The sequence below is a fragment of the Carassius carassius genome, chromosome 31, assembly GCF_963082965.1.
Source record: "Carassius carassius chromosome 31, fCarCar2.1, whole genome shotgun sequence".
Taxonomy (NCBI): domain Eukaryota; kingdom Metazoa; phylum Chordata; class Actinopteri; order Cypriniformes; family Cyprinidae; genus Carassius; species Carassius carassius.
Window position 1 is genome coordinate 10,400,046 of NC_081785.1, and position 12,081 is coordinate 10,412,126.

At 37.7% G+C, this 12,081-nt stretch overlaps 1 protein-coding gene across 1 annotated transcript in view; it reads left to right on the forward strand.

Moving 5' to 3' along the window:
- Window positions 1–12,081, forward strand: part of LOC132111516 (EH domain-binding protein 1-like) — a 126,187-nt gene that overhangs the window by 24,023 nt on the left and 90,083 nt on the right. Inside the window, exons 3-5 of the mRNA XM_059518889.1 lie at window positions 1,258–1,315; window positions 2,389–2,484; window positions 4,501–4,554. Coding sequence (XP_059374872.1) covers window positions 1,258–1,315; window positions 2,389–2,484; window positions 4,501–4,554 — 208 coding nt within the window. The remainder of the gene's footprint in view (window positions 1–1,257; window positions 1,316–2,388; window positions 2,485–4,500; window positions 4,555–12,081) is intronic.

The window sequence follows — 12,081 nt, forward strand, 5'->3', positions numbered from 1 at the left end:
TTATTATGTTTTTAATTTTTTACTTGTGTATTATTCTAATAAATTCATTTTAATTCATTAATACATAATGATACATTGATACATATTATGTAACCGTACATGTTTTTCATGACTCTTTGGTGTATAGGAAGTATTCAAAAGAACAGCAATTATTTGAAATGGAAATATTTTATTTATGCATCCTTGCCGAATAAGTTCTTTCAAAAATCACTGTGACCCATCCATGAGGAAACATAAAGCCATTTTGTAAAACTTCGATAAGATCATGTGAAAAGAGATTGCAGCAGTGCATGTCAACTAGCCTAGAGGAAACACACACGTCCAAGTAGGAATGGAAATAGAGAGGATAAAGAGAAAGAGTTTTGCTATTTCAGAGTGAGAGATGCCTGAAAACAGATTGTTTTCAATGCTCCATGTCAAACACAGCTTGATGCTGTAGGGCAGGAGGGAATGTGTTCTAGAAATATAGAGACACAATGGAGCATCTGTGCATGGTTTCTGTGATGCTCACTTTTTAAGTCTAGACATGGTTTGAAATGCTTGATGATTCCCCACAGAAAATCCTTTTGGGGGAGCGCTGACGTTTCGCTGTTCCTGGGAAACTGATCCATAGAGTTATCTTTAATCCAGACACTCGGCAGGAGATGCCTTAGATGGCCATAGTTCAGCCTTCTGTCTGCTCTATCAAGTTTGGAATGGTTTAGACGAGGACAGTAATGTTTTTGAAAATGAGAGACCGACAGCACACATGCATAAACGCACACCTGTCAGATTGCGGTCAAGCCTCTTACTGCTGCTAATCCAATTCAAGATTGTGAGTCCTGGTTCCTGTGTGTGTGTGTTCTCTCTCTCAGCCGTGCTCCGATGTGCTGAAACCTTTTTCTTTTTCTATTCTAACAGTTTGTTTATCTTTAAACCTGTTGATTGTCCGTGAGTGTGTATTGTGAATGTTGAACTGTACCTCTGAAAAGCAGTGAGTTTGTTTGCTGCTGGGTTAGGCTGTGAGATGGGTATGAATTGATTGACTTTGAGCTCTTTCTTGAGAAGGCTTGTCAGCATCTTTCTCTCGCCTTTCTCATCTGATCTTGTTCTCTGTTGGGCCACAAGTGATTTAGACTCAAATTTACTGTAGCTTGTTCACAGCAGAACTGAAATCTGAAGCTCTGGTAGTGTTTCTTTTAGATTATGTGCTTGTTAAATACTTAATTAACGCTGATTGTTGGATTTTTTTTTTCTCTTGTGTTCTTTTTTTTTTAGGCAACCGGACAAGCTAGTTGTTGTCTGGACACGCAGGAGCAGAAGGAAATCCTCCAAGGTGTGTAATATTACTTCTTTTTTTAATGCAGTTAAAAAAAACAATGCCTTTAGTATGTTTACATGTTCATTTATTCACTTAGCTGACGCTTTTATCCAAAGCGACTTACAATTGCCACATATGTCAGAGGTCGCACACCTCTGGAGCAACTAGGGGTTAAGTGTCTTGCTCAGGGACACATTGGTGTCTCACAGTGGATTCGAACCCGGGTCTCTCACACCAAAGACATGTGTCTTATCCACTGCGCTAGCACCACCCCATGTTCAGTAACTAGTGGGTTTTTGCATAGTTAAGCTACATTCTTAATATAAAATTTGATGGATTAAATACACATCAGAGATCAGCTTTTGGAGCAGACACACAAAGCGGAAGACAATTGTAGCCCAGTTAGCTTTTATACATGCTGCACAATGTTGAGCTACAATTATATTATCTAGCTCTGTAAGTCTGACTTAACAAAACCAGACTAGTACTTTAAGAGTAGTCTGACTGAACTGTTTATATGACATTTTTAGTTTTAGTCCAACTGAAAGCAAACTTTTAATGTGCATATAAATGCACTTAACGATTGAGCTAATGATGTGAGTTTGGGATGGCACAGTTTCTTCTTGTGCTGATATTGGCTTAAAAATGATGCACATCAACTTTAATGAATCATTAAAGCTTTATGTAACAACGCATCACTCCAAATTCATGCAAAAAAAAAAAGTCATGTTTTTGTCATTTTGCAGTTAACATGTCTAATTTAATTGTAGCGAAATGACTTACTGATAAGTCTTGAAAAATTCCTCCAGTGGGATGGATTTAATTCCTACTGGACAACAAGACCAGTTCTTAAAAAAAAAAAATAAATAAAAAAAAAAAAAAAAAATATATATATATATATATATATATATATATATATATATATTTATTTATTTTTTTATTTTTTCGTTGAAAACAGAAATATATTTTTTGCAGTGTATAGATTGTGCCCTTTTTTGGTTTTTGTATTGTATGAGTAAAGCTGTTTGTTTTCATGTGTCTGTTATAATGATTTTATGTATCATCTAATGTATGTTTTTTGTTTACAGTCTCACAGCTGGCAGCCTGGCATCAAGAACCCCTATAGAGGAGTGGTGGTGTGGCCTGTTCCAGAGAACATAGAGATCACTGTCACACTATTTAAGGTAAGCACATGCACTTTTACACACACACACACACACACCCACACACACACACACACACACACACGTTTGTTTTTGTGAAAAGTGGGGACATCCCATAGGCGTAATGGTTTTTATACTGAACAAACTGTATATCCTATGGCCCTACACCAACCCTAAACCTAACCCTAACCCTCACAGGAAACTTTGTGCATTTTTACTTTCTCAAAAAAACTAATTCTGTATGATTTATAAGCGTTTTGAAAAATGGGGACATGGGTTATGTCATTATACAAAGTTGTGTCCTGATATGTCACAAAAACATGCACACACACACACACACACACACACATTAAAAACACTGTTTCAGCTGGGGCCAAGTAGGCCTAGATGTTATTGAGGCCAGTTGTAGTAGTTGGCTTTTTCCCAGAAGCTGATTGGTTGGGATCTGCAGGTCTGCTGGTGTCTAGCGAAGTGAAGTGAAGTGAAGTGAAGTGAAGTGACATTCGGCCAAGTATGGTGACCCATACTCAGAATTTGTGCTCTGCATTTAACCCATCCGAAGTGCACACACACAGAGCAGTGAACACACACACACACTGTGAACACACACCCGGAGCAGTGGGCAGCCATTTTTTTTTATGCTGCGGCGGGGGTTGGGGGTTCGATACCTTGCTCAAGGGCACCTCAGTCGTGGTATTGAGGGTGGTGAGAGAACTGTACATGCACTCCCCCCACCCACAATTCCTGCCGGCCTGGGACTCGAACCCACAACCCTTCGATTGGGAGTCCGATTCTCTAACCACCAGGCCACGACTTCCCCCTCGTGGACGTCCTGATTCCCTAGATGTCCTGATTCCACTCTAATTTAACTGCCACAGTCCAAATTTTAACCCCCTTCTCAAGTGTGTGTACAGCAAACTGACACGGCAGCAGGAAGTCTGTGCCCGGTATTTTAGTCTTTTTGAGATGCCAGTCAGCAGATTTTTACAACAGGCACGAGAGAAGTGAGACCTTACATCCTCAATTGTCAGACCCAGGTGCAGCCATAGAGGAAGTACATCTATTAGACACAAAGAGAGAGAGAAGTTTGTAGATCGGAGGCTCCACCTTGTGTTCGGAATTTTAAATATATTGTTATATAACTTATATTAAGCATACATATGTATCGTGGTATGTACAATTTATTAATATACTTAAGTATGCATAAACAAATGTATGTGTACACACACACACACACACACACACACACACACTTTATATAAATATTTTCACATACACACACATGACATTATGCAAGTTACGAGCTAGCGCTGACAGACTGACCTGCTGTTGAATATCCGCTAACAGTCTCCACATTGTGTTTACATAGGTCACACACACAAAGTGCTTGTCCAAGCTTTTTCCTTATCAGCCCTGTCCTCTCAAACCACACTAACACACACTGATCAGTGTTATGTACAACTACATCTCCCAGAGTTCATTGCAGTAGGTCAATTTGGCATTCAGGAGTTCATGATTCATGAATGTTTTATTTGTGCACTGCCAACCTTGCGGTCATCTTACCATGATAGATCCAGAACAGCACGTCAGGTGAACTGTATGTATTTGCATCCTCGTATACACATTTACCTGACTAATAAACCTGATTCAACTTTGAAATAGGCTCACAACATAGATCAGTATAACAAGAATGTATGACTTGTATGAGACAGACAGATTGCTTTCTCTGTGACCTATTGCACTGCAATTGGTCATTATATTACTGATGTAGCCAGATGAAGCTTTGGGAAAGTCATTTATGGAAATATCTCTACATCCGTTGTATGTTTTGCATTTTACTTTCCTCAAGAAATGCAGATCTTGCTTTGATCTCTATTGTTGATCAGTAAATGGAGATTGATTTGATCTGTTGAGTTGCTTTCTCCCAGTATCTCTGCTACAAAAGACACTAAAAAAAGGCTTCATTCTGAGACTTCTTTAATGAGCCTCTTCTCAGGTCATATGCTATCTAATTCGTTTACACATTCTGTTTTTCAGGATCCCCACGCAGAGGAGTTTGAAGACAAAGAGTGGACCTTTGTCATTGAAAATGTGAGTGCTTTTCTTACACTCTTGTGGTTCTGGTGAGTTCTGCTATGTACTGTATGTGCAGCCTGACACCTAGTGCTCAAATAGAAAAATCACACTAATGTATAGATTCAGAGAGCCAGGATGAAGAATAACGGTGTGGCACTTCATGTATGTTTTTCACTCATAGTTGTTGTCGTGTCTTAAATTAAAAGCAGGTTATTTGTCTAGCTGTTTTTTTTTTTCAGAACCAGAACTAGCCTATTCTGAGCAAAACAGAATTTTAATACAAATACGAATGCTTCAACGTGCCAACTAGCTTTTGGCTTCTAGAAGATTGCCAGCTGTTTTGCTCTTGTAATGCATTGATTATTGGAAATGTTTTTCATGATGCTGATTTGTGTCTTGGATGCTTTTAGATGTTCCTCTGATGTTTCACAAGATAGCTGTTGTAGATCTTTGAAGTGCGATTGGCTAGCTGGAGGACAGGGCTGTTCATAAACATGGCCGTGCTTGGCATCTGGTTGGTTAATTATCTTGTGCCTTGTTGGAGCAAACTTTCACGACAGGAAAAAACAAAAATTAGACTTTCAGGGGTTCGAAGACTGCTTTTGACTGCTGTTTTCTCTTTTATACTGAAGGAGGAGATACTTTGCAGTGATTAGAATCTCTCTGCAAGTGTTTTATATCCTCAGACACACACACACACACGCACACAGTTTGAGACTTAAAGCTCACAGCTGTAATAAATGCTGAGAGAATCTGGGAACACATGCTGAGCAAAACACATAAATTTGGGATGTTACATTTGTATAATATTGCTACTCTCTCTCTCTTGTAGCAGGCCTCTGATTAGGGATGCGTAAACATCACCGGCACACACAGTTAGTTCAGTAGACTGTGAGCTGTGTTTTGGGGTTTCCTTTGCTGTAGAAGAATGTTGTAATCTAAAAATACACTGGTGACTGATGTTTTTGTTTTTATGTTCATCCATCGTCACTTCCCTCCAGTTTCAATATAGCTTTGTTTAAATTACCCACTGTTACATGTTCAGAATGGCATAATAATTAGTTACACCACCCCTCAAAATTTTGGGATCGGTGACTGTTTTCTTTAATAATTCTTTTATACAAGAATGATTTCTTAAGTATCATGTGACATTGAAGCCTGGAGTAATGATAGCTGAAAATTCAGCTTTGTCATCACAGGAATACATTTCATTTAAAAATATTTTAATATAATATTGCTGTCTCACAATGTTACTGTTTTGCAGTATCTTTGAGACTTTGAAAAACCAAAAATTAGAAGTCTTATACAGACTTTTGAATTTTTGTCTAACAATAATCCACCATACTACTATTTGAAGCATTTTTACATATTGCAGACTGATCATTTTATTATCATTGTTTTTTTTAAATAGTTATGCAGTATATACTTTGCACTACACTAGTTTTGGATCCTGAACATGATATCTGTCTGTGTCTCTGGAAAGAGGCTGTTTGGATCCACAAACATGAGCATCAGCTAAGACAAGGCTGTCCTATCCATCTGTCTGCTCCGCACACATGCACAAAAACATCAACGGACAATAATATACTCCCATCACATGACCATTGTCAATGACATTGTCTGCTGGCAAGCACTAATACTTGTCTTAATGAGAGAATGATCAACTTTTATAATCATTCACATCTAGTTCTGTGTGTGTGATGACTATATTTGTTATGTGAGTTTAATAGGTGAATGGTATTCCTTTGTGTTTGGGTTCCATCTATGCAGATGGAGAGTGGTTGAGGGAAGAATGAGAACACGGACCATAAGATCTGAATTCCTCTTGTCCATACACACCTCACTAATAACAGACTGATCAAAGACACGCCTGTCATCTGACACCAGCAATGAGATGAGAAGAGATCCACACACACCAGGTTCCCACAAACTCACTGAATTCCTCCTTACACAAACACACACTCCCACAGACACACACTAACTTTTTTCACACACTAGTTTTTTTTCCAGTTGATACATTTTCAGCATATTCATTCATTTTAGTCAGGGGTGTAACGGTACGCAAACATGATGCTTCGGTACATACCTCGGTTTTGATGTCACGGTTCAGTATGCTTTTGGTACAGCTGTGTGTGGGGGGGGGGGCGGGACTTTTTTTTAAACTTAAACAGTAATTTACTAAACAAACTGCTCTTTCTTAAAAAAAATTCACTTAAATCTTTAAAATCGATTAAAATCGACCTCAGCTTATGCGCTTAACTAAAGTACTTTTACATTACTATAAGGTTAACTATAGAGGCCAAACTTAAATTTAATTGCTATTTATTTTTAAATATAATAATCAACACTCAACTTAAAAAACTGTAGTGTCATTTGAACTGAGGTGTTTGTACAGCCGCAATCTGTTGCACCAAAACTGCAGTTATTGTGTGAATTTTACTCCTGGACATTATTTGAAAGATGAGACTTTGTTTCGTATCAAAAGTAACACTATATAAAACTGGAAGTTTCCGATAAATTTCCACTCGTGTGTACAGTCCCGAACCGAAACATCTGTAGGCTACCAAAACATTTTGAACATTGACAATCAGAAAAAAAAAAAAAAAATTCTCTACACACTGGATGATTCTGCCCTGTGCTCCTGCCTGCTGGGAGAAACTGTGAGGAAAACTGAAGAAAGAATGAGAGGGGGATAGAAAGAGGAGTATAAAGGCAGGAGAGGAGAAGAAAGCATTCCAAGAGAGACAGACATCAAAGCTCCTTGAGCTGCTCTATTTGGCACCACAATTCTTTGTGTGTATTTGTGTGTGTCTTAGAGAGAACAGGGGCAGTCTTTCCAGCCATTTTCAGGCTTTATTCCTCATATCAGAGTTTTGTGCTCTGTTTCACTCTGGGTTTAAACCTGCAGAGTTGTGTCTGTAGTTTGTTTCTGTAGTTCTGCATTTGTGGAAATTGTTGTTTTCCATTTGTTTTCATGCTACTTACCAAAACTTCAGAGTAGCGAAGAATGTAGTCTTATCCTGATTCCTGGACTAGTCTGTGATGTTTCCTTTAAGGTGCACAAGCTGAAAAATGTCTAATGGAAAAGCAGAGTTGTACAAGGAATGTTCCAAAATTCTGTAATAATTTACTGTGAACTGTTGCTGTATGGAAAATGTTGAAGATTCCTCCAATTTTCATTTTGGAATAGAAAAAATGTAAAAATATCGGAACCATAAATTTAGTTGAACAGTTTTTTTTTTGCTCATTTCCTCCTCCAGCCACTAGAGAGCAGCATGTGACTGACCACAAATAGATTATGTTCACAGGTCCTGGATTAGATACAAGTAAAGGAATAAAAGGAAATATGAAACAATATGAAGAAAACTTACATTCTAAGATAAAAGAGGAAAACGTGTTTGTTGAAGCAGAATTATTCACTTCCTGTTGATTTAACAGTGATAAGCTTCTTTTACCCTTGTCTGCAGTTTCCTTTTAACCTTCAAGTCAGATCCTTCAGGGTTGTGCCACTACAAAACAAGGACACAATTTTGCATGTTTTGTGTTAAGAGTAAGCGAAATTAGCCAAATTCCAGACCAATTTTTGCTTCTGCTCTGTCATTCCATCATTATTTGTTTATTCTTTTCTTTCTCTCTCACTCCTTTTATGTTGAACTGCTGCCTTTTGTGGACTTCGTCCAAAACATTTAAAGTCATTTCCACCTCAGTTCTCTGCTGCCCAGGGGTCCTGCTTCAGGAGCACATTACGTGGGCTACTGGTCCACAAGCTGCCCCCTGGTCCCGCACTTCTCTGGAGACCACACAGAATAATTCAGCCACCCAGCCAGGCATGCTGAGCAAAGCTGGTGTGGAGAATGAAATGGAAAAGTTTATGTGTCTCTCTCTTGGGATTAATCTGAACTGAATATAACTGGCTCTCGACTTTTATTGCTGCTTTGCTATGTGTAATTTTGTCAGATCAGAGCCTCAGACACACATGGATTTCACTTTAAATGGGATATTAACCTGTGCGCTCTTATAAAGGATTTAAAAATATAAATAGTGATGTTAAAGTTTTTGTAATTGTTAAATGGTTCTGTTAATTTTTTTATTTTCTATTTTTATAATTTATGATGGTTTTTGGAAATGTTTTCAGTGTATCTAAGTAAAAACTAATTTAGGTTACTGTGTCTTCAGCTAACAATAACAAGTTTGCTAATCAACTTCACAACTTACAGAAAAGTAAGATTTTAACAGTTTTCCAGGATTAAGTGGCCGTTACTCAATACCAACGTTCTTCTGGAACTTTAAAGAAAGTCTGCTGGTTTCTTGTTGATGCTGAGTAAAACAAAATGTGTTTATGCAACATGAACAACCTACAGTGACACTAAGAGCATTAGGTACAGATATTGATCTACCATTTCATGGTATGTGTGTATATGTACAGAATACTGTGTGTGTGTGTGTATGCTCCGAGTGCTCTAAAAGTTTAAGAGGGGATAAGCAAGTCGTATTTTCAGTGTTTTATATTTTATACTCTGTTCAAAAGTGGGGTTGGTAAGGTTTAATGTTTTTGAAAGGAGTCTCACGAAGATGGCATTTATTTGATCAAAAGTACAGTAAAAGTAATGTTGTTAACTATTATTACAATTCTAATATTTTGAAATGTCTTCAGTGTCACATGATCCTTCAGAAATTATTCAGCTGATTTGGTGCTTAATAAATGTTTTTATATTAAATAAAATCATACTGCCCTGAAACTGAACGATAGTGTATATAATAATGCAAGTGACATGAATGCTATAATTTTTACAAATAATTAAAAAATTAATAAAATTTAAATAATTTTTAAATGTTTATGGCTGGTAAATGTTTTCAGTTCACTGGGCATCGGCAGTTGTGGGAGTTCATTTTGTAGTCTGTGTGTGTGTTTGACAGCCAGATTAACAGGATTCCTGACAGGGTTGGAGATCAGATGTAAGGCAAGGTCACAGTCGACTCTTAAGCCCACCTCACACATATACACAAGCAAAGATATTCAAAACAGAAACACTCTTTGTTTTCCCCTCTACAGTGAGATGGAAGCAGGAATAAACTTGCACATGTGTGTTAATCTGTTTCTCAATTCTGAGGTCACACGGCTGCACACAGATTCTCTCAGGACACTGTGTGTGTGTGTGTGTGTGTGGTCTGCTGCATTTCTGTACTGCTTTATTATTTGGGCTGAGAGGTGTAACATCAGATCAGCGCACACACACACACACACACTTCTCTTCAGCGTTCATGTTATATCACACGTTTATGTTCTTTGTCCATTTTTCCTTTAATTTTTTAAAGATTGTTGTCCATCCTTCCTCACCTGCCTGCCTTCACATTTATTTATTTTATCTCCCTCCATTCTGCATCTGTCCCTCCCTCTCTATCTCTTTCACCGCATCTCGGCCATATTTATTTTTATTTTTCTTCTTAAGATGGTGCCTGCTGATGGAGACAGATCTTTGTGGCTCTGAAAAATATTCCTCAAAGCCAAATATTTATCCACAAGCTTGACCCAGGTGTTCCCCCTCTCTTTTTCTCCAGATTGCGATCTCAGATTGCACTCACAATACCATCCACGAAGTTACATATTAATTGTGTAGTTCATGTCAGATATCAGTCCTATTATTAGATTTAATGATCTGGACACTGTAAACTCGATCTCCCGATCTCTTTTTGCATACTTTCAAAATGTAATCTGCTGTTTTAGGGATAAAGCACTGGAGGGTTCCCAAAATCTGCAACTCATGGCCATTGAATGTTTCCATTGATGCAGTTTGAAAAAAAAGTGTGATTTTTAAAGCTTTTGCTGTTAACGGGACTCATGCACGCACACAGTTCTGACCCCTCTTTTTTTATTAGTGTTTTAGCATTACTTCATCTGTCTGTTTTGTTGTGTTTTGCTTTGCTGGTTTTGGTTTATGGAAAACGAACGACAAGCATGATAGAGCGAATTAGAGCTGTGGAACAATCTCACTGTTGTTCACTTTCAGAAATACCTACCTGAAATACAAACATACAGCGCTCATCCAGAATCTTGTTTGGACATCTGAAAATGGAAAAATAGGATTAGTGAAAGAAAAAACAGAAGAAGAGAAAACCTGTAATCATTCACATGAATCATTCACATGGGGAATTTGTAACGTATTCTGAAATGGTGTAAAATGAAAATACGCATGTCACATTAATAGCTTTTTTTTTGTCTACACACTATGGATTTTGGTATTTGTTGAATACACACCATTTAAAAGTTTTGGAATCTCTAAGATTTTTTTTTTTAAAGAAATGAATGCTTTTATTCAGTAAAGATGAATTAAATTCATCAAAATGGCCAGTAAAGACTTGCATTGTTACAAAAATTATTTCGGTTTCAAAAAATGCTGTTCTGTAGTTCAAGGAATCCTGAAAAAGAAACATCGCAGTTTCCACAAAAAAATTAAAAGTTTACAGCAGTTAATAATAAGAAATATTTCTGGCACCAAATCAGCATCAGAATGATTTCTGAAGGATCATGTAACACTGAAGACTGGAGGAATGGCTGCAGAAAATTCAGCTTTGCTACCAAATTTATAAATTCAAATATAAAACAAATATAAAATAGATATTTCGATAAAAGTACTTGGATAAAAAACTGTGAGAAAATCTTACTGACCACAAAGTTTTGAACAGTAGTGTAATATCTAAGGAAAGAAAGGAGGGATGACGTCTGTTTAATTAACTGTCTGTTTGAGCATAATTTGATCCAGGCAGGTACTCAGTAAAGTGTCTTCTGTTTAACTCTTTTTAAAACCATAGACTCTGCGTGATGGATTAAACCTATTATGTCAGTCTTAAATGGCTTAAAACCCGAGCCAACACACATGCATCCCTCAAAGCCTGTGAGACGACACTGTCATAGAACAGCATGACAGAAGCTCTTACAGCATTATTAAAGAGCCTGAATGTTGTGTGATGAACAAAACCAAAGGCCCTTTATGTCAATTCACTCAGCAGTCCATATTGTGATTTTCTCCCATCCATTTTTCATCTCCTAAATTATCAGTGAGATATCCAAAAAGAACTTAGCTGGTCATGATGAAGCAGTAACAGTCACTGGCTTTAGTGTTGTGGCAGTTGGCTCTCTGGCATTTACACACATCTCTATAATTCCCCTTATCGGCTCTAAAATATTGTTATCCAGTGGCTAGTTCATGGACCAAAGTCTGCAAGTGCTGCACCTAAAATAACCGATTATGATGGGTTTCTTCTGTCAAACAGGGTTACTGTCCGCTGTCTCAGAAGACACACTCACACACACACTCAGCGTTTTTCCACCCAGCACTGATAACTGTCTCCTTTATACCAGTGATGGACTCACTGAGCATTAATTTAGGTTAGTGCTGTCAATATAATTACAGCTGTGTGTGTGTGTGTGTGTGTGTGTGTGTGTGGTGGAAACTGATGAGCTGGCACCTTTAAAAATGGCATGTTGAGTGTTAATCCAATAAATCTGTCTCTCTGGTGTGTGTATGTGTGCTTACCTGTCTC